The sequence below is a fragment of the Notolepis coatsorum genome, assembly GCF_963971535.1.
Source record: "Notolepis coatsorum genome assembly, chromosome: 9".
In the NCBI taxonomy this organism is placed as follows: Eukaryota; Metazoa; Chordata; class Actinopteri; order Aulopiformes; family Paralepididae; genus Notolepis; species Notolepis coatsorum.
In genome coordinates, this window is record NC_140173.1 from 142800579 (window position 1) to 142824352 (window position 23774).

A 23774-nucleotide genomic window follows, 5' to 3' on the forward strand; every position below is an offset into this window, starting at 1 on the left:
TAATAATAATAATAATAATAATAATAATAAACATGGACATCTAGCACATTGGAATGAAAAAGCTCCATTATGTGTTTATTGACGTGCTCTTCATCCTCTGCAGAAGCAGAAGGCGGAGCTGGACCAGCTGAAGGAGGACCTGGAGGTGATGAAGGAGAAGTGCGAGGTGTTCCTCATGCAGGCCGCGGCCTCTCCGGCGTTCCAGCCACTGTCCTCTGAGCTCAGCATCCTCATCCAGAGCATGGGACACGTGTACTCCATGTCCTCCATCTACATGGAGAAGTAAGAGGGCCAGCAGGCACTAATGGCACCCTCTACTGTCCACAACTAGTACTGCTAGTCTGATTCCAAATTTTAAAGACATTGACCTATTGCTGTTATGCAAGTGAAAGTCATTATGGATTGTTATTGAAGCTGCTATCTTGTTTAAACACATTTATATACAAAGGTATGACATTTTAAATGGATTGGATGCAATCATCTCTACAGTATATTCTTAAATATGGAGCAATGGTCATTGAGTTAACCCCCTCCCTCCTAAACTGTAGTGTATATCATTTTGGAATGAAACTTTTCAATTAGATAGTTGCATTTACTCTAAACAGTTTGCACACATTCATTAATTTGTTGAGAATAACATTGGGGGACATTGAATCCTTGTGTTAATTACTGCTCAATAAAATGATAAGGTAGCAGTCCCTATAAGACAAGGTATTGCTATTTTTCATCTACATAATTTTTAATGGAGCTGTAATTAACACAACACAAGGGTTTAATGTCCCTGATGACATCACTGGTGGCCATATTCAAACTCCTTTACTCTCAATAACTGTCAAACTAAATGAATGTGTGTAACACCGTTCAGAGTTTTCGGATGTGTGGGAGAAAATAAATCATTTCTGGGCGAAGTGCACCTTTAACTGAAGTTATTAACGTCCTGCTTCCTCCTTCTCTTCTCAGACTGAAGACAGTGAGCTTAGTGGTGAAGCACAGCCATACAGCAGAGGCTCTGGTCAAAGTCTACGAATCTAAACTGTACGAGGAAGATGCTGTGAACTCTGAGCCAAAGTCCATTGAGACGGTCATCTGCACACTCAAGGTAATACGCAGACATTTTGAAATCAAGTTTACACATTTTCAGTTTTGAACATATCAATACACAATCAATTAAACACACCAGTCTTGAGGAGCAGCTTGTCCTCCTCACTGCATCAATTAAAACACCCACTTCTCCTCATTACAGGTGATTAGTATTAGGTTGATATTTCAGATCATCGATCAGCAAAAGTCTCTATTATTGATAAATTTTTTAAAAGATTTACATTTCTATAACCTTTATTTACCCAGGCAAGCAAGTAAGAACAAATTCTGATTTTATTAATTGTCAAAAGTATGCATAATGTTGTGTTAATTCCACAACAAGAGATATGTAATGTTAATTACCTGAAATAAAAGAGTTGGACAATATCGGTATATCGGTATCGGTAAAAAAGCCAATATCGAGCATCCCTAGTTCATATTTCAGATCATCGATCAGCACCAGTCTCTATTATTGATACATTTGTTAGCTACATTGTGCTGGTTCAGAACTACCATAAAAGTTAAAATGTCACACTGCCACCTAGAGGCCCTCTCAATGAATGCGCTATTAAAAGATTTTTTTTTTAAATTATTTTATTAGAAATAATAATAATCCTCTTCTGATCATATAGCAATGGCGGACGGAGATCGACGAGAACCGGGAGGTGTTCCACGACATGGAGGACGAGCTCCAGAAAGCCAGGGCCATCAGCGACCGCATGTTCAAGTCCCACAACGAGCGCGACTTTGACCTGGACTGGCACAAGGAGAAAGCCGATCAGCTGAACGAGAGGTGGAACAACGTTCACTCGCAGATCGAGAGCAGGTATGTGTCTCTTCGGTCAGGCGGAGAGAAACCGCAGCATGTTTGTAACAGTGTCTTCTTTAAAGGCACAACTATAGGAGGATTTTGATATCAATAAAAATGCATCGTTGTAAATTCAATGTCCGTAAATATGTTGAGACTGATGTGATAGAAAGACAATTGACAAGGTTTGCAACGATATTCTCTATTATGTATCGATATTGTGTGTGAGCGGGCCTGTTCACCCTCTCCTGTCGATGGGGGGCAAACGGCAAAAGAGGAAACAATGGGGTTTATGGGAAATGTGGTCTCTTATCATTTCGGCAATGGTCTCATTTGTTTACTGTAATTATACCAAGCTATAGCAACCTATCTGAAAATGATATACTTTAATGACCAAAGCAATTGCCCTATGACGTGTCTACTGTATGTGAATGTGTTGAGGGCGAGGTGCTAGCTAGTTAAAATGGGCAGAGATTCAGTTTTTCAGTAATTTATTTCGATTTTTAGAACAACTGTTTGGTCAATTAAATCGTGAGGCTTGGATATGACATTAAGTCAAATGATTTTACAATCACTACAATAATTGAAAATTGTAGTAACAGATTATAGAATGGGTACAATACAGTACGGCTCAATACACACAATTGTTAAGGGCATGCAGACCAGAGAAAGGCTTTCGTCTTGTTTACATCAGGGTCCCCCATTTTCAATTCATAACATTTATGACATACATGACATACAGATATACAGTACTATTACATCCAGACATTTATGACATACCAGATATACACATATACAGTAATGTTTATTTACAGACAAAGTTTCTAAAAGAGAATATATACATTTGAGGGGGAGGAAACTGTACATTGGGGCGGTTGGGAGGGTGGGGGGGGGGGGGGGTGTTTGAACATTTATCGAGGCCAATTTCCGAATTGCGGTCTCCCGTAGGTGCTCTTTGAGAGCGGTTTTGAAAGTGGGTAGGGATTCACATTATTTTACGGCTGTGAGTAGGGCGTTCCACATTGTTGTGGCATAATTTGCTAAACGTGTTTAGTCCCTTTTTATTTATAATATATATATTTCTTTGATTGATTGAAAATGTTATTAACAGATTGCAGAGGTCATTTCAATACAGCTCTTGTGTTCAGGGACAGGCAATATGCGTCGGTATCCCCCTCTCAAACGACGACGTTCTGTCTCCATAGTAACGTCAGAGTGAATAAAGATTTTATCACAAGGTTATCGCTCCCTAAACGCTAGGAGTTCTGTTTCAGGCTGCGGGACCTGGAAGGGATGGGTAAATCTCTGAAATACTACAAGGATTCCTACAGCAGCCTGGAAGAGTGGGCCAACGAGATGGAGTCGGCACAGCTGAAAGCCCAGGAGAACAAGCCGGAGGACAGCAAGGCTCTCGCGGAGCTGCTCAACCAGCAGAAGGTTGGACATCTCATCTTTTAAATAGATACACTAATTATTTAGTACCAGTAGTTGTTTTTTTTTAATTCCGTCATCAAACACAATACAATATGCACTCATCATTCCAGACAGTGGTCTTTGATTCTGGCAGTGACTGAAAAGGTACAGGTTGAAGCATAATGCCTGTCCTATTATCCTTATCAAATTAAGCCTCCAAATTAAAAGACATTTGAATAATTATTCACATTTGTAACCCTCAAAAATAGCTATACAAAAAGCAAATGACTTATTCTTAAATTGATTTAAGTTAACCCCCAACAATAGAAATACATCTCCTTTAAATCCCTTTCTTAGCTTTTTGAACAATAAACTTACAAACGCCTCTAGATAAATACATTTAGATACAGTAATTGACTGGAAAGTGTGTGCGTTTTTTTTTTTTTTTTTTTTAACCCTTTGTAACCTGTCTCTCAGGTCTTGGTTGCTGAAATGGAGCAGAAACAAGGCAGAATGGGTGAATGTCAGAAGTACTCAGAGCAGTACTCAGGCGCAGTTAAAGTGAGTACATAGAAATCTGTAATAATAATAATAATAATAATAATAATTACGTGTTTGTTTCTTTTGTGATCACAAATGTTTGATTTTGTGGCGGCTTATGTGAAAGTTGTTAATTTGTGGTGATGATTTATGACAAATAAATCCTTCTTAAAGGATCAGTGGGGTTTTATGTTTCTGTGGTAATTATGCGGGGAGCCCAACTGACTGAAATTGCAAACACTTTGCAATCGGACGAGCACAACATCTCAAGAGGGATCGGTCGGTAACAATGGCAGCCGGCTTTCCGATAATCGGCGCTCTAATCTTTTTATTTTTCAGGATTATGAACTTCAGCTCATGACCTACAGAGCAATGGTCGACTCGCAGCACAAATCCCCACTCAAGAAACGGCGACTACAGAGCTCCTCCGACGCCGTCCAGCAGGAGGTGAGAGTCATGTAGGAGAGAGTAGTCAGGAGGAGACACACATCCAGCAGGAGGTGAGCGTCATGTAGGACAGTGGTTCCCAAAGTCGGGGTCGCGACCCAAAGGTGGGCCGCGAGCAGCCGCAGGAGGGCCACGAGATGATTTAAAAAAAATAATAATAATAATTTGTCAGGCCACTGAACTTAGAAGCAGGCCAGGACAGTGTTTCTAGTTGTATTCTAAAATTCTATTCTATTGTATTCTAAAATGTGACTATATGGTTTTATATTAACTTAATAAATAAACAAAAACGAAAAATCTACTTATTTCAACGAACATTTCAAACTAAATAACAGATTATGCACATAAAACGCTGAAAACAACCGAAGCAACAATAGTATCTTAATGAGGCTATTATTATTATCATTATTATTTTGCAACAAGTTAGCCCTCTCATAAATAGCACATATAAATGAATAACTAACTTGAACTAACTTAATAGGATTGAAGTGATATTTGGCTTAAAAAATCGGTCGCCTGGCAAAAAAAAATAAAAAAAAAGCCTGACGATGTGCATTGGGCCGCGGCTCTCTGACGCCTTATTTTCTGGGTCCCGGTCTGAAAAGTTTGGGAACCCCTGATGTAGGAGAGAGTAGTCAGGAGGGGACACACATCCAGCAGGAGGTGAGAGTCATGTAGGAGAGAGTAGTCAGGAGGAGACACACACCCAGCAGGAGGTGAGAGTCATGTAGGAGAGAGTAGTCAGGAGGAGACACACATCCAGCAGGAGGTGAGAGTCATGTAGGAGAGAGTAGTCAGGAGGGGACACACATCCAGCAGGAGGTGAGAGTCATGTAGGAGAGAGTAGTCAGGAGGGGACACACATCCAGCAGGAGGTGAGAGTCATGTAGGAGAGAGCAGTCAGGAGGAGACACACATCCAGCAGGAGGTGAGAGTCATGTAGGAGAGAGCAGTCAGGAGGAGACACACATCCAGCAGCAGGTGAGAGTCATGTAGGAGAGAGCAGTCAGGAGGAGACACACATCCAGCAGCAGGAGGTGAGAGTCATGTAGGAGAGAGTAGTCAGGAGGAGACACGCATCCAGCAGGAGGTGAGAGTCATGTAGGAGAGAGCAGTCAGGAGGAGACACACATCCAGCAGGAGGTGAGAGTCATGTAGGAGAGAGTAGTCAGGAGGAGACACACATCCAGCAGGAGGTGAGAGTCATGTAGGACAGTGGTTCCCAAAGTCGGGGTCGCAACCCAAAGGTGGGCTGCGAGCAGCCACGGGAGGGCCGCGAGATGATTTAAAAAAAAAAAAAAAAAAAAAAAAAAATTGTCAGGCCACTGAACTTAGAAGCAGGCCAGGACAGTGTTTCTAGTTGAATTCTAAAATTCTATTCTATTGTATTCTAAAATGTAACTATATGGTTTTATATTAACTTAATAAATAAACAAAAACGAAAAATCTACTTATTTCAACGAACATTTCAAACTAAATAACAGATTATGCACATAAAACGCTGAAAACAACCGAAGCAACAATAGTATTTTAATGAGGCTATTATTATTATCATTATTATTTTGCAACAAGTTAGCCCTCTCATAAATAGCACATATAAATGAATAACTAACTTGAACTAACTAAGGATTGAAGTGGTATTTGGCTTAAAAAATCGGTCGCCTGGCACAAAAAAAAAAAAAAAAAAAGCCTGACGATGTGCATTGGGCCGCGGCTCTCTGACGCCTTATTTTCTGGGTCCCGGCCTGAAAAGTTTGGGAACCCCTGCACTACTGGAGAGAGTCATGTAGGAGAGAGTAGTCAGGAGGAGACACACACCCAGCAGGAGGTGAGAGTCATGTAGGAGAGAGTAGTCAGGAGGAGACACACATCCAGCAGGAGGTGACAGTCATGTAGGAGAGAGTAGTCAGGAGGAGACACACATCCAGCAGGAGGTGAGAGTCTGACATGTAGGAGAGAGTAGTCAGGAGGAGACACACATCCAGCAGGAGGTGAGAGTCATGTAGGAGAGAGTAGTCAGGAGGAGACACACACCCAGCAGGAGGTGAGAGTCATGTAGGAGAGAGTAGTCAGGAGGAGACACACATCCAGCAGGAGGTGAGAGTCTGACATGTAGGAGAGAGCAGTCAGGAGGAGACACACATCCAGCAGGAGGTGAGAGTCATGTAGGAGAGAGTAGTCAGGAGGAGACACACACCCAGCAGGAGGTGAGAGTCATGTAGGAGAGAGTAGTCAGGAGGAGACACACATCCAGTGGCGTCATTTCAGTTTTTTTTTGTCAAATCAGTTGTGCAATAGTCACTTTTGGTGAGTTGTTTCTATACAATTCACTTACAGTTATATGACATTTAGGTATGACACAGGACTACACAAGCATTTTTTTTGTATAGAAATTTGTCAACAGACTAAAGCAGGGAACCACAATATTTTGCATACAAATTATGCAGAATGTAATATCATAGCTGTCTATTATTTTTCTTGCAATTGAGCCAATTTTCCTTAGGTACGGTTTTGAGGTGTGTGTTCAACAGAATGTAACTATCAAAAACACGTTCACAAAAAGTATGGGTTACTGAATGCTGAACTGCACTGTTATAATCACTAAGCCATTGTAAGACCTTACCCATGTCCCTGTATGCCCTTTGATTAAAAAACGTCTGTGTGTCCATTTTCCTTTTATTTGGGCATATTTCAGTTAGTCACAGTAAAAGTCACCTAGTAAAAGTGAGATAATTGACAATATCAAGACATGCTAGGGCTGTACCGAATAGTTCGAAGCTTCGTTCATAATGTTGACATTCGAATTCTAAATCAACATAAAAATAAATGTCAGTATAAAAAAAAATTAAACATTTTTATTTTTATTTAATTTTTTAATTTGCCAAGGTATGGCGAGTGCCATACCTTGCCATACCAAAACGACACCCCTGCACACATCCAGCAGGACGTAAGAGTCTGACATGTAGGAGAGAGTAGTAAGTAAGTAAGTAAGTAAGTGTGTATAGCACCTTTCACAGATAAAATCACAAAGTGCTTCACAGAAGTAAAACATAGCAACAGTTACATAGAGATGAACGCACTACACATAAAACAAGTCTGACACATCATAAGCATAGGCATAACATAAGTAAATTAAATAACTAAATATGAGTGCAACATAAATGTCAGTCCTAAAAACAAAACAACAATTATAAATAAATAAACAAAGTATACAACCAGGAATTAATTAAAAGCCTGTCTGAATAAAAAACTTTTCAACTGTTCCTTAAAAGTGGATAGGGTGTTCAGGGTGTTCCAAAGTGTAGGGGCCATAAATTGGAAGGACCGGTCACCTTTTGTTATTAACCGGGTCCATGGAACAACCAGGAGATTTAGTCAGGAGAAGACACACATCCAGAAATATGTGCGAGGTAACAGGACTACAGAACTAGCAAGATAAGAAAGACAAACAGAACTTGCTACTGTCCCTAAAGGGAAATGTAACTGAGGTGAAAGGCAGCATTGTGTGTTAAATTAAATACACCTGTTTTTTTTTTTTTTTTTACTACAGTTCATGGATCTCAAAACGCGCTACACACAGCTCGTTACCCTGATGACACAATACGTGAAGTTTGCCAGTGAGACATTGAAGAGGACCGAAGATGAGGAGGTGAGGGGATACCTTAAAGCTCATTGGTGGGGGGGTGGAGGGGGGGCTGGGTAGTGTAGACGTCTAAGCACTCTCCGTATACCACCGCTGAGACCCGGGTTAAATTCCCAGCAGCGGTACAGATGCAGCTCTCAGGGCTCTGAGCTCTGCTCTGCACTGCTACTGCGGTAATCACGCACCATTAACCTGGCAGTGCTGTTAACAAGGTGTTAACGACGCTGCGCCCTTGCAGTAGAGGTGCGATTTGTATCGTTAACACCTTGTTAACAGCACTGCCAGGTTAATGGTGCATGATTACAGCAGTAGCAGAGCAGAGCTCAGAGTCCTAGGAGCTGCATCTGTACCTCCGGCTTGGTCAGTCGTCCCTATGAACACGATTGGCAGTGTTCGCAGGTGGGAAGCCGGTGGGGGTATGAGTCCTGGTCATTGCAACAGTGACTCCTACTGGTCGGTCGGGGCGCCTGTTCAACAGGGGGTCTGGGGGAGATAGCGTGAACCTCTTCCGGTGAAACTCCTTGTTGTCAGGTGAAAAGAGCGGGCCACTCCACATGCATCAGAGGAGACATGTGGTAGTCCACACCCTCCCCAGACCAACAGAGGAGTCATGTGGTAGTCCACACCCTCTCCAGACCAACAGAGGAGTCATGTGGTAGTCTATACCCTCCCCAGACCGACAGAGGAGGCATGTGGTAGTCTACACCCTCTCCAGACCAACAGAGGAGTCATGTGGTAGTCTACACCCTCCCCACACAGACAGAGGAGGCATGTGGTAGTCTATACCCTCCCCAGACCAACAGAGGAGGCATGTGGTAGTCTATACCCTCCCCACACCGACAGTAGGGCAGCACAATGACCAGGAATGGAATTTGCATAACGACTAAATTGGGGGATGGAAGAAAAGCTCATTGGTCAATGTCATAATAAAGTGCTAAATGAATGTCATTCTATAAATGTAATTTTGGCATGATGCCTCCAGCGGTTTGGTTGGGCTTTTATCTTGGGATTTTTACTTGGCCGTCTTTTGACACTGTTGATTTTCTTCAAGTTCTATTTCTTCCTAGCATGATGTTTTAACTTCCTGTCCTCTGCACAAGCATGGTTCTAAGAAACCATTCTTAATAAAATAATAGAAGTGAATAGAAGTCTCTTGTTTAATTTCTATTCCTCTCATTATTTTACGACCACGATGCAACTATCCTTAACCCACCAACACTGTCTCGGGAACAGAAGGTTGGTTCTCTTTTTCCTCAGAAAATGCTCTCATCAACAGCAGAATAACTTTGACACAGAATAATTATTTGGATGATGGTGATGGATAGCTAACTGCTATATGTTTAGCCCACTTTCTTGAGTAGCTATGTAGCTATATGAATGTGCTAATCTGTAAACAATGCAGGCTTCCATATGTTATCGACACAATTTAAAAACGTAAGTTAGCATAGTACTACACTGTGCCTACTTGCCAACTGATGCTAACTGGCAAGATGAGTCTGTAGGCAATTGACTATAAGCTGAATGAGGCAGACACTGCTATATGAGTTTATTATATCACCTAATTATCAACAAAGATGTCACAAACAACTTAATTTTTCAACACAGACGACTTAGCTTTTCATAGAAATGCATGGATATTATTGTAATTATCAATAATGTGGTGTCCTTCTATGTTGTATGTCTGTTTGTTTGTTTGCTGGGGATGGTGATTTTCACTGGAAGATACTTTCTCCTTTTGCAGACTGAAATACTTGGCATTGCTGTGGGGAAACTAAGCCAATTAAGCCGGTCTCTCCAGGATCCCGTAGAGATTTGTTTAGCTAATTTGATGGAACGTTTAAAGATTGGGATAAGTTGTGGATCAAAGGAAAAGTCACAATGATCCACTCTCGGATAAGTGTGATCGGAATTGCGTTACAATAGCGATAGTTTGCTAAAAGGCTAATGATTAAAGAGATTTTCAGGCCCTTGCAGTATTTGATTTTGCAAGGAAACCTTGATAGCACAAAATCACCAATTCCTGGAGGGACTCATTAATGGTGCTGCAACACTCCTCTGTGGTAAGGATACCAGAACAGTGCTACAATAAATGTTCTCACAAATTTGTGTCATTCCACATGAGAGTGGTGGATAACTTGTTCTTTTGCGTTATAGAACAGGAAGGTTTCTGAAACAGCAGAGTACGTGACGTGGACAGAGAGCATACAGCAACTAAAGGAAACAGGAGAGCTGGAGATCAGTCAGTGTCAGCAGTGGATTCAGGACCTGGAGGCATCGCTGGCTGAGAAGCAAACACAGCTGGATGAGTTGGAAGGAGAGCTTGAAGCGCAGAAGAAGACCATGGATGACCTAAGCGATCAGAAATTGAAGGCGGAGGATGAGACTCGGCGGTATCGTGCCGAGGTGGACGGAAAAGCTGCCTTCGAGCAGGAATTAAGTGATGCGCAACATTTAATCGAGCAGTTGGAGGTTAACCGCTCCTCCCTGGAGGAGACTCTTGGTGTCTTGAAGAAGGAGGTGGAGGAGGGCACCCTGGTGCACATAAAACTAGAGGAGCAGTTGAAGAAGAAAGACGGTGAATTCCAAGAACTCGAGGAGCACAGTCAAACGCTGCAGACGGAACTGAAGAAGAAAGAGGGTAGCGATGCAGACCTGGCGAACCAAGCCCAGGTGGAGGCCAACGCCATGCAGCACAAACTGGAGGAACTGACCGTGGTCAGGAAAAAAACTGAAACCGAGATCATAACACTGAAATCAGAAATTAATTCTGTGCTTATCGATAAACAAGTTGCAGAGGAGAAAGCACACAGTTTGGAAGGGCTGCTAGGTGACAGCGATAATAAGCTGAAGAAACTTCAGATGGACATGGAATCGGAAAGGAGCAGCGTGAGAGAGAAATCTGAGGAGCTCAGGCAGGAAACGTCAGAGCTGAAGCAATCCATCTTTTTACTGCAAGAGCAAATCAAGACCTTCCAGAGGGACAAGTCTTCTTTGGAGCAGAAAGCCATTTTCTACAGGACAGAAGTTGAAGGCCTTAAAGAGCAGTTGAAGATCAACCAAGGACAACTAGTTCAGAGAAGCTCGGCGGAACAGGAAGTTAGTCAGAGGATGTCCTGCTTACAGGAGGAGTTATCTTCCAAACAGGCAGAGGTAGATCAGATGACGCTGCAAAACAACGAGCTGACGAGAACACATGTGCTTTCTGGCAACGATACCAGGGCACTTCAGGTCAAAATCAACTCACTGACGACAGAGAAAACATTCTCTGAGCAAATGGTCAAGTCTTTAAAAATGGAGATAGAAGGTTGGAAACAGCAGCTTCAGAAGGTCAGAGACGAATTTACCCTCAAGATGAAATCGGAACAAGACTTACAACTCAAGTGTAGTAACCTAGGAGCAGAGCTTCAGAAAAGTGCATTGATCGTCTCTCAGTTGCAGAAGAACAAAGAGGACCTACATAAGACGAATATGGAGATGGAGAAGAAAGTGATCAAGACGACGGCTCAACTCGACAAGGTCACGGTGGAGATGGGAAGCAAGGATCAACAGATTCACATCTTCAAGTCGCAGGTAGAAGGCACCAAATCACAGGTTAGGATCTTTGAGGAGGAGCTGCAGAAGAAATCCCAGACGTCCCACGAGCTTCAACTCAAACTGAGGGACTACGACGTCGAGTTGAAGAAAACCAACGAACTGCTACAGAAAAACCAAACACTCTGCCTCGACGTCGCCAATTATGAGACGGAAATAAAGAATCTGAAATCGGAGCTCGCCTCGGTGTGCGCTCAGAAGAGTCTGGCCAATCAGAAGGTCCAGGAGCAGAAGGCAGAAATCAACGATTTGAACACGACGCTGAAGAAAACGACAGCGGAACTGCAGAAGGAATCGTCCGAGGGTCAAAACTACCTCAGCAAAGTGATGGCACTTGAGGAGGAAGTCTTGAGATGTAGGCAGAATATTAAAGGCGTGGCCGGAAGCTCGGAGAAAACGGTGGCGAATCTAAAGCAGGAGGTCGATACGCTGCAGAGGGACAAGAGGGCGGCGGACCAGAAACTGGCGAACGTGAAGGTGGAACACGAGGAGTTGAACTCAGCTTTTAAGAGAGCAAAAGATGAATTGGTGAAAGAGGCGCAGGAAAGGAAAACCAAACAGTCCAAAGTTATGGAGTTGGAGGCAGAGTTACAAAAGCACAAGCTGGCGGCGAAGGACGTCACTTACAGTTCTGAGAAATCCTTGTTGAGTTTTAAACACGAAGTCACAGTTCTTGAGAGGGAGAGAGCTGAAACCCAGGATAAAATCCTGTCATTGAGATCTGAAGTCACAACGCTGACGAAACAACGTGACCAAGCCACGGAGGATGCCCAGAAAAAGCAGAAGGAAAGTTCAGTCCTTCAACAGAGGTCCCAACAGCTGGAGCACCAACTGGAGAATTGCAAGCAAATGCTGGAAGACCTGAAAAAGAAACTAGAACTCCAGAAGACGGGCTACGAGAGGCAGTTGGTGTTAGTCCAGACTGAGACGGAGAGAAGGGTCCTAGTGCAGCAATCTGAGATCAGATCTGAGATCGAGAAGAAATCCAACGAGCATTCGTGCAGTCATGTGGAATCGGCGGAGACGGAGAAAAAGCTTTTGAAACAGGAAATCGAACGGTTGAAAACACTGAGTCAGAACTCATTGAAATTAAAGCAAGAAGCCGATCAGCAGTTTAATCATTCGCAGGTCAAAATGGACCAACTGAAACAAGAAAGAACCACCCTCAGCCAGGACCTCTTAAAGGCCAAAACCAACATCGTTCAACTAGAAGCCGCCAAAGTGAAACTCAACTCAAATGTTAGTCATCTCGAAAACCTTTACAGTGGAATGTCAAAGGAGGCGACGGCACTGAGAGAGCTGTTGGCGGAGAGTGAACAGATGCTGAACCTAAAGGAAAAGGAAGCGAGATCCTTCAATGAACAGATCGTGTCATATGTCAAGGAGGTCACAGGTCTTCAGGAGAAGCTTTTGAAGTTGGAGGTTAAGATCAAAACTATGGGTGAAGCCAAGGACAACGTTTCTAACGTGAAGACTTTAGTCACAAAGAGGATTGTGTCTTACGAAAGTCCGCGCAATCAAGAGGAGGCTGTGAGGATGGAACCCTCAGAGGTATACATAAACAATCCTATATGTAATTTACATGTTAGTGTTTTAATTCAACACATAAAAAACGTCTGCTAATTTCCCATTCATTTTCAAAATTATTTGATATGTATGAACATATCTATTTCCCTAATGTGATTATTGATTGCTAACTGTATGTCAAAATATAATGCCAGTTATTTTCAGTGTAGATCCTATTCTCTATTGTCTGGCAACAATAATCAATAATAATAGAATCAATTGATTCTAATCAAGATCTCATAGAGTTTACTTGAGTTTTCCGCAGCTATCCCAGCTGCAATACCATTTATCGGGTCAATCCTATGACAGTCAAAAAGCACCCACATATGGGCTATCCTACGCTGAAATGCTTGTAGTGTGGTGATACCTGTCTGAACAAATATAATTAAAGGAACACGCCAACATTATGGGAAATGCCATTTTCAATCTTATCCTGGCATAGCACAAACTAATGGAAGTGGATACGGACATCTAGCCTAGCCATAAAACTCCAGGAGAGGTGTTTTTGGCCAACAGCTAAGCTAGCTGGTCCATAGTTGCTTCCATTAATTTGTGCTAAGCCAGGCTAGCTTGCAGCCTGATAGCTTTCTACTGAACGCACAGAAAGGAAATTGATCTCAATCTTATTTTATCACTCTGGAAAAGATGGTAAGTGCATGTCCCATTATGTTGATGTGTTCCTTTAAGTATTTCTTGGACAGTTGTGTATCTATATAAACATTTCTAAATCTTGCTTGGTAGTTGCCCAAGGGACAAGATTTTATTTCTGCTGTGATGCCAGATGACAGAAAAATAGGGTTTAGGCTGAACCTAACAATTATAGTTTATCACAAGTTGTTTGTGTAATCATCATTTCAATTGCTTGTTTTCAGATGGCAACAACTGAGAAAGACATGCAAGAACTCAAAAGAGAGAAGCAAGAAATTACAGAATTGAATCGCAGTCAAAGCCTACAAGGGGAAAAAGTGATGAATAAAGCTTCACATAATATCTCTACGCTTCAAACCACCAGTCATCAAATAAAAGACATTGAGAAGGAGATTTCTAAGAGCCAGAATGAAACAGACCAGTCTATGACAACAAAGAGCAAACATGTAACATACAGAATCACTACCACAAGAACCTCTCAGTTAGATGAAATGGCATCCAAAGAGTCTTCTTCTGCCATAACAGCCAGCAAGACAGACCAGTCTGTGCTTAATTCCACCTGGGCCTCTGTGAAGCTCCCACTTCTCCGCCGTAGTATAACTATAAGACAGTTAATTGAAACTAGAATCTTGGATCGAGACATTTTACAGAAGTTAGAAATGGGCCTGATCAGTCTGGAGGAATTGCAAACATTGATCGCTCAGTTCATTGGCAAACCGGCTGCTATCGCTGGAGTGTACATGCAGTCAAGTAAGAAAAAGATGTCTTTCTTCGAAGCCGCTAAAAAAGGCCTCTTAGCAACGACGTACGCTGTTGAGTTCCTGGAGGCTCAGGCCGCAACAGGCAGCATTGTAGATCCAGCCACAGGAGAAACACATTCGGTTCCGGATGCTTTGGAGACTGGAATTCTTAAGGCAGAGCTGAAAGACAAACTGATGGATGCAGAGAAAGCAGCCATTGGCTATATCCATGGTGGCAAGATGCTGTCTGTGTTTCAGGCGATGGAGGAAAGGATTCTGGGCAGACACAAAGGGAAGAACATCCTTGAAGTCCAGATAGCCACTGGAGGGTTAATTCACCCAGAGACTGGTCTCAGAGTGCCTGTTGACAATGCTCTAGACCAGGATCTTTTGAACAGAGACACCTTAGAGAGCCTCTATGATCCAGTCAGAAACCCCAGACTCTTCCACAACCCTAACACAGGCCAGAAGTCCTATTACTGTGAACTGCTTAAGACGTGTCTTTACGACATCGACGGAGGTGTCTATCTCCTTCCGGTTGGTGAATGTCACCAACCCGGAGTCTCTCCTAGAAGGTCTCATCAAGTGTCGGTCATCAGCAGCGACTGTGACTTGGAAATGTCGGCATATGAAGCATATAAAGCGAAGCTCATCAACAAGAGGACCTATCTGTTCCTGTCACAGCAGATCAGTGAGTGGCAGGAAAGATCCATTGTTGACGTCAGTGGAGGTCAACGTCACATCATCGTGGACCTCAAGAGCGGGCGGCAGCTTTGTATTGAGACTTCCCTGAGTCAGAGATTTCTCGAGATTACAGAATTTAATAACTATCGAAGTGGGCTCCTCAGCATCTGCGAACTTACAGACCTCATCCTTTCAAGAATGGTCATCGTCGAGGATCCCAACAGTCCTGTTGCGGGTCTGTGGGACGTTACCCAGAAGAAGCGTCTGTCGGTTTTTGAAGCTCTTCAGCAGAGCCTCGTTGAAAGAGGCACTGGACTGGGCTTGTTGGAGGCCCAGGCGTGCACTGGAGGTATCTGCGACCCTGGGTCTGGAGAGAAAGCTCCGGTCTCAGAGGCTCTGAGAAGAGGTCTGCTGGATGAGACATGTGCTCACCATCTCCTACAGTACGAGAAGGCCTATAACGGCATTGTTCACCCAAAGACGTTCAAGACCTTGTCCATCGCTCAAGCGGTTCAGGAAGGTCTCTTCCCAAAAGACTTAGGTCTCCGTTGCCTTGAATTCCAGCTCCTGACGGGGGGATTGATAAACCCGGAGACCCACGATCGAGTCTCACTCGAGGAAGCGAATCAAAGTGGTCTCGTCGACAAAGCGACCGCCTGTTACCTGAAAATTGAAAAATCCTCGGACAAAAGCCTCACATGTCCGAAGACGAAGAGAAAGATCTCGTTCAAAGAGGCCCTTGAACGAAGCATCTATGACTGTCACACGGGGCTCCGGTTGCTGGAGGCTACGAAAGCTCATAATGTTGGATCCATGCCAAAACAACACTATGTCTGGACTTCTTATCAACTCTAAATAATGTGTTTATCTACAGCTTGTAAGCAACCTATTCATTAGCAAAAGAAAAATGGTTTTTCACAGCTTTTGTACTTTGCCGATTAAAGGGAGCAGGGAATACATGAGTTATTCTGTACATGTATAGTAAAATGGTATGAACTTTGATACATTGTTTGGTTGAAATACAGTGGACCGCTTACATGTATGTCAATGATGTAATTTCGAAACCATTTCAAATTCAGTGCTACTGTATATAGTTGTTTACTATATTGCTGTATATTGATACTTTGGTCTTCCAAAGTTATATCACACAGAAAGGCCATGGTTTCAGTTCCGATATCAAAAGAAAAATGGGGTCTTTAAATGTAGAATCTGCACTTTTCAAACAAAGTGCAATACCAAGTAGGGCTATTCTTCCTAGAGGTCGTTGTTTGACAGCATTACAGATTCTACCTGTAAAGAAACAACAACATTGAATGTGCGGTAATTTACTGTAAATAAGATAATGATATTCATAAAGCATATTTTTCATATATTTCATATATTTCGAATTGTTGTTGGAAATTGCCCTGCCTTATGGGTTTTTAACTACCTAACATCTGTTTTTCAATGTTCTGTGATACTTTTTTAAATAATTTGTTTCACGGTAGGATTAAATAATGGCCCTTTTGGAAATCCCATCTGTTCAAATTCTAGAGATCTGTTGATGAGGAGAAGCGAGAGCACGGTGATAAAGTTAGCAAGCTATTGCACTGGATGTCCGGTGTCAACCAGAGTGTGGACAAAGAAGGGACAGGTGTGAGAGATGGTAACGCCAACACAGAGGCCTCTAGTAAGCCCCAGGTAAATACTCTGTGCTACTAACCCCTTTGTTGTTGTTGTTGTTGTTGTTGTTGTTGTTGTTGTTGTTGTTGTTGTTGTTGTTGTTGGGTTGTTTTGGTCCTTTTTTGTATTTTTTTCTGTTCTTGTATATAATTCAGTTTTTTGTATGTTTTTTTTAACACTCAATAATGTTTGTTTTTTCATTATAAAAAAATATCATTATAGCCTCTGTCAGTGTGTGTACATGGTTTTGAATAAAAACAAGTATATATACGTTCTTATTCATTTATCCTACAAGGTTGTTCATTCTCCTGGCCCCCATGTGAACCATTTACTTGATCAGACCATGGTTCAAATGAATCCCCCGTTACGCTGATGATGTGCTATACTGTACTATTGTCCTAAGTTACACAAGCATTCCAATACTGACATCCCCATTACATGCTGCACATCTCTGTTGTTGGTTGAAAACCTCATACCTTCCCTTTTTTTTTTTTTAAAGAAACAATTAACCTTATTTTCACAATGATGACCATGCAGTTTAAAGTCATACATTTGGTTATTGAGTGTGTTTCACTAGGCTCATGAAATTTACTCTTCCTTAAAAGGGCCACAGGCGCTTCACCAAAATACGATGCTGATTTATTTTACACATCATCTCACACACATCCAAAAGCGCCAAACAGTTTTGTAATAATAATAATAATAATAATAATAAATTGTATTTGTATTGCACTTTCCGTTCACTAGGATCCCAAAGTGCTACAGGGTTAAAACATAGTTTAAAATGTTTTATAATTATTAATAATAATAAAATAAAATACAGAATAAAAATAAAATAAAAATAGAACATAGTTAAAAACATAGTATACACAGAAAATTAAAGACAACAGCACAAGAACAAATTTAATCACAAGAAAAAAAGTACACATTGACTTAGTTTGACAGTTATTGAGAGTAAATTAGTTTGAATATGTCATCTTGGACATTGAATCCTTGTGTTGTGTTAAATGGCTGAAGACCAACCAGTCATGTGACCACATGTGACATATCTCTAGCCACTAGTATTTCTGTGTATTTCTGTTATGTATTTGTAGATTTTCTACTGTTTTTATGTGTCCTGTTTTTATGTATTTGTACATTTCTTATTTGTACATTTCTTACTGTTTATGTTTGGGGACAACGGATGGAAATTAGCCTTGTGCTAAATCCGGCAATTTTTACACTCTACGGCAGGGGTGGCCAACCCGCGGCTCTTTGCCCGTCTTCCATCCATAAAAATTTAAATTAAAATATTATAATATATATATATATTTTTGTTTAGCTTTTTCTTTTTTTTATGTCACTCATTCCATAAGGACATAGAATAAACATTTAATTTTTTTTTTAAATGGTCCATTTGCATGTTCTTGGTATCTGAATCTAGGGACATATATGGATCAGTGTCAGAAATAGTGTGTCTGTTACTAGGCTTGAGTAAATTGTAATGAACCAAAGGAGAATATCAATTCTATTTTGAAAAATATATATATCTTTGACAGTGAATAACACCATGGTAAAATTGACCAGACCTGAAAAATCTAAGCAAATGAATAAAGGGAAGATGATTAAACAGAAGGTTTTGTAGATACAGTACTGAATTCTGCCATCTTTTTTATAATGTAAATTTCTCCACCATTTTTCATCGTATTGCAACACTGTTTTTTGCAAGACGTTCACAGAAAGGTAGAGAAACTAACTGCATTCTGTTTTATGGCAATAACGTTCAGGTTATTCAGATAATCCCAAAAAATAAGAGAAATAAAAAAGTAAATCCAGAAGTCAGATGATTGACAGGGCCTGGTGTGAGCTGGGTAGGGTAGTTTTTCGAAATTCAAAAGCCCCGAGTCTCTTCCTTCAAAAGACTACACTCACTTTTGGCTGTGCCACTTCCTCCTGTCAATATGCGCCGGTTTCCGACTCAATGCCCTGAGACTTCTATAATCTTATATTTCACTAATAGCAGTTAAAATAATTGGTAAACAAATGTAATGCTGAAAATATACACTTTTACTGTATATCTCGGGTTTAAGAGGTTAACCCTGTGAGGCCCAAATTAAAAAGACATTAGCAACTTCAGAGGCCAGAGGGTGGGACATATAAACACATTTACTACCAAATAGCATTGTGAGGCTGAACAACAGGACCAATTGACTATACATGTGCTTAAATCTTTTTAAATAAACATTCTTTTTTTAAATGGGTAAAAGTGATTTTGTAATTTTGCAACCGTGGGTCTCACAGGGTACTTTTAACCCTGTGATGCCCAAATAAAAAAGACATTAGCAACTTCAGAGGCCAGAGGGTGAGACCTATAAACACATGAAGGGTGCCGTGACTGAGAAAAAAGGTTGAGAAATGCTGGTATATGGTGTGGCTCTTTGTGGTACCACAGTAATTTTTGTGGCTCTTAGTCTCTGACTGGTTGGCCACCCCTGCTCTACGGTGTTCATAAATTTTGCATTGTCCCGTCCAAATAAACAAATTAATTAATTCATTAATTACAGCACCATAAAATGATAAGGTAGCAGTCTCTATAAGATGAGGTATTGCTATTTTTTCATCTACATCAGTGGTTCCCAAACTGTGGTGCGCGAGCGCCCTCTAGGTGGTGCGTGACATGAAAAGGCTAATGGTGGTAAATCAAAAAAAAAATTATTTCATAAAAATCTTAGTCAAACCTTTAGTATTATGGATATTAAACATGCTGGCAGAGTACATGCATCCATGTTGTCGTGAACATTTTAATTAAATAAAGAAATTCCCTATCCATAGTCGCCGTGGGAAGAGATAAAATAAAAAATTTAATTAAATAAAACAATTTTTTCTAACAGAAACCCATTGGGGGGTGCGTCAGCTAGGTCGGGAGGTGACAGGGGGTGCACGGCCAAAAAAGTTTGCGAACCGTGTTCATGATGACATCACTTAAGGCTATTATTCAAAGTAATTTACTCTCAATAACTGTCAAACTAAATCAATGTGTGTAAAACTGTTTAGAGTCTAGCGTTTTTGTATGTGTGTGAGATTATGTGCAAAATACATCAGCATTGGTTTTTTTGGTGAAGTGTCCCTTTAAAACAGGAAAACACAAACATTGGTGTTATGAAGTTGTCATCCAACAGCAGCATTAGGTTTAGATACAGTACGATACTAGAAATGCAATGATGTTGTTCAAGTGCCTGACCAGTTATAACGTAATGCTATAACAACCAAAGCACACAATGGCTATTGAAATATCAATAAACTTCCAGATTGTTGTCCTGGAAACCTGCAAAACCTCACCCACTTCATCTTTAATTACCCAAGAACCATCATCTCATTATTGTTTAATTAGCCCTCCGCTCAACATTTATTTATTTATATATTTTCTTATTTCCCCCCCCTCACAATTTCTTTATGGAAATCAGTTTATACGCTGATACATCCAATCAGTATTTAATAGACCTTGGAATCACAAGGGTACATGTAACGTTTTGGCGTTAGAGTCCATATAAAAAGTCAGTTTATTTAAATGGACACAGAAAACGTTAAAGGAACACATCAACATCTTGGGAAATTAGCTTACCATCTTCTCCAGAGAGAGACAATAAGATAGATACCAGTTTCCTCTCTGTGCGTTCAGTAGAAAGCTATCTGGCTGCACGTTAGCCTAGCTTAGCACAATGAATGGAAGCGGACAGTGCCGGTTAGCCTTCTGGAGCCTTCTGGTTAGTTGGACAATGCCTAGGCTAACCGGCACTGTCCGCTTCCATTCATTGTGCTAAGCTAGGCTAACGTGCAGCCAGATAGCTTTCTACTGAACGCACAGAGAGGAAACTGGTAACTATCTTATTGTCTCTCTCTGGAGAAGATGGTAAGCTAATTTCCCCAAATGTTGGCGTGTTCCTTTAATTTGCATAATTTCACTGAGATGTATTTGTTACTTCCTGGAATAACATACACATCATAATGACATCAGACATCTTATGACATCACACATGAACTATTTAACTCAATACGTCTCAAACCAAATTAATTTGTACAAGACAGTTTTGGGATATGTGTGAGATTATGGTCCTAATAAATACGGTTCATTCTTTAACCCAAAGTTTAACCCAAGGTTTCCTTAACTATGAATTATGATTGTGTTACATTCAGTTCAGTTCAGTTCAGTTCAGTTATTTTTTATTTCGGGTTTTGGACACATAACAATGGTCATTCCATAAATCACCAACGTTTTACCAGCTGCTATTGCAGCATTGTCCAATTGTCCGAAAAGGGCTAGGGAGAAGCACTAAGCTTGTCGGGCCCTACCCCTGAAGACATTTAAGTTTAATTTTAAATATATATATTTTTTATTTACATACATACATAGTACACATTACAGTATAGTATAGCTGCAGTATATAATAGTATATATAATAGTATATAGTACATAATAGTGTATACAACACATATATAATGTGATATGAGATATATAGTACATGATATATACAATATAATATAGTACCATAATATAATAGTATATAGTGTAAATATAGTTTAATATAATATACAAATTAATTATAATATGATTATATAATGTAATATGATATAACGTACAATACAGTATCATATGTATTATTTTTATTAATATGCAATTAAAGCTCTTCTTCCCTTCTGTATCTATCGAAAATAGATTTTTTTAGTCTAGATTGTGTTACATTAGGAACAATATTACTATTTGACCTGTCCTTGTTAGATATTAATATTTTAACTCTGGACAGATAACATCTATAGATGGAATGACGAAATGGAAACAATTCCAGTCTAGTAAATCACCTTCCTTTTGTATATTATATATTGTTTAAATCTCTTTGGGTCAGTCATTTGTTACAGATGTCGTGAATACAAAACGCCGGACATGTTAGTAACTAATTTACTTCATGCATTCATATACTGTATCACTTATATACACACAGTAGTACTAATTTGTAGGCCTGACCTTCGAATTTCTTTTGGAATTCGAAGCTTCGGGGCCGAGATTCGATTTTAATTCGAAGCTTCGAAATAATACATTTTTTTATTTTTTATTTTTTATGTTGTGGGACTTGTACAGCACTTTGTTCAACTTTGTCAGTGCTGCAAAGTTTAAACCCTTTTAAATCTTAGACAAACGAAACACTTTGCTTTCATGAAATATTGTAAGCCGTCATTTGAGGCTTTAGAAAAGCAGCACAATGAACACAAATCTGTCAGTGCCAAGTCCAACCTCATCTTAAATAACAAACAGCATTGCTTGTTGTAGTTAACAAAGAGAGGCAGAGTTGATTTTGCAAAAAAAAAGAAGATAAAATTCATAAAAAAAAAAAAAATGTATCGGATTTTATTTTCATATTCGAATCCCATGCTCATCGAACGAATCTTCGAAGTATTTAAGACAGCCCTACTAATTTGTATATTTTGTACCCAGTTTAATCACCTGTACATTGTATATTGCTGTTGCACTTGGTTGGTCTGGTTGGATGCCAAACTTATTTACGTTGTACTGTACTTGTACTGTAAAATGACAATACATTTTAATTAATCTAATCTAATATAATCAAATCTATATTCTAGGTTTCAATGGAGGAGATTGTGACTAAGAAGGAGCAGATATCGGAGGCCTTGAGGACCACGCAGATGATGCTGACCAAGCACAGTGACAAGTGAGTCAAGGCTGTAGATACAAGAGCTTAATTTTGGCGTGATAGTGATTTTTGGTAATGCCTCGGTTTATGCTAAAATACTGATTAGGGATGCATGATATGATATATATCAATAACTGGACATTGGAGAAGTCTTTATTCGGCATGCAGGCAGACACACACATGCGACGGGCGGCACACACACAGGGACACACACACATGCAATTAGTTGGGTCGCCGATGCGATTGAGTCTCTGCACTTGACCCATCCCGTCGTCCTTCCCCCCCATGGGCAGCCGGGAGCAGATAGGGGCGTCGGCGTGGGGCCGCGCCCCGGGGACGAATCCAAGTGCTCCTGTCCGTCTTCGTCAGGGATGCGACAGCGTTAGCGATCTGTTGTGCATGTTTTTCCATTGGGTTTCTCTTATTGGGGGGGGGGGACCCTTGTGAGCACGGGGAGAACATGCAAACTCCACACAGAGAGGCCTGGGAGATACCCCACCTGCAACGCGGAAACCTAGTCCCCAAGCGGGAATCGAACCCTGGACCTCCTAGCTGTGAGGCGACAGTGTTAAAAAAGGTACTGAAAAGGTACTGAATCCGATTGGTATTTGGTATCGGCCGATACTTTTAAAGCTTAGGACTCAGAGTCGGTATCAGCAGTGAAAAAGTGGTATCGGATAAACGCTTTTTCCCCCCTTCCTTTTTTTTACAACCCTATAGAAGGTTAACCCTTTCACTACTGTAACTGAGTTGATTTGACCCCGGGACCACAGGTGGGCGCACTAACCAGCTGAGCTAAAGGGGGTCAGACCCGTTAGCAGGTGCTGGTTGACCGTGACAGACTCGTTAGTCGTTTACACTACCACACTACTACAGACGGTTAACCCTTTGTAGTGTGGTAGTGAACGGGTTAACCCTGTCTGAGCCGTCTGTACATTATGTCTTCCAGGATGACAGAAGAGGAGAAGCAGAATGCCCAGGAGCAGCTGGATGCCCTCCACCAGGCCTACAGCGACCTGTCCCAGCACTGTGTCGACCAGACCCCCGCAGCAGACCAGGTTGGCTAACCGGGCCGGCACCCCGAAAAACCCGGGCGGATTGTGTTTGTGGCTCACAGTGTGATAAAAACATAGTGCCATAAAGTGTTCAAATGCACGACTAATCCTTTTCCCCTCTATGGTCTGATGGCAGCTCTTAGCATGGTGTGACAGGATTTCCCTCGTTCCGTTTCTGTACTCAATGTGTAACACTGTCAACCTTTTTGAAGT

General features: G+C 41.0%; 1 protein-coding gene across 1 annotated transcript in view; it reads left to right on the forward strand.

The window, feature by feature from the left end:
* The window catches only part of dst (dystonin), a gene marked incomplete at its 5' end in the record, with an annotated part of 232374 nt that overhangs the window by 49758 nt on the left and 158842 nt on the right, over nucleotides 1-23774 (forward strand). The window contains 10 exons of the mRNA XM_084322030.1: nucleotides 104-282; nucleotides 961-1099; nucleotides 1713-1906; nucleotides 3163-3325; nucleotides 3779-3862; nucleotides 4181-4288; nucleotides 7839-7937; nucleotides 16694-16840; nucleotides 22436-22524; nucleotides 23456-23564. Coding sequence (XP_084178156.1) covers nucleotides 104-282; nucleotides 961-1099; nucleotides 1713-1906; nucleotides 3163-3325; nucleotides 3779-3862; nucleotides 4181-4288; nucleotides 7839-7937; nucleotides 16694-16840; nucleotides 22436-22524; nucleotides 23456-23564 — 1311 coding nt within the window. The remainder of the gene's footprint in view (nucleotides 1-103; nucleotides 283-960; nucleotides 1100-1712; nucleotides 1907-3162; nucleotides 3326-3778; nucleotides 3863-4180; nucleotides 4289-7838; nucleotides 7938-16693; nucleotides 16841-22435; nucleotides 22525-23455; nucleotides 23565-23774) is intronic.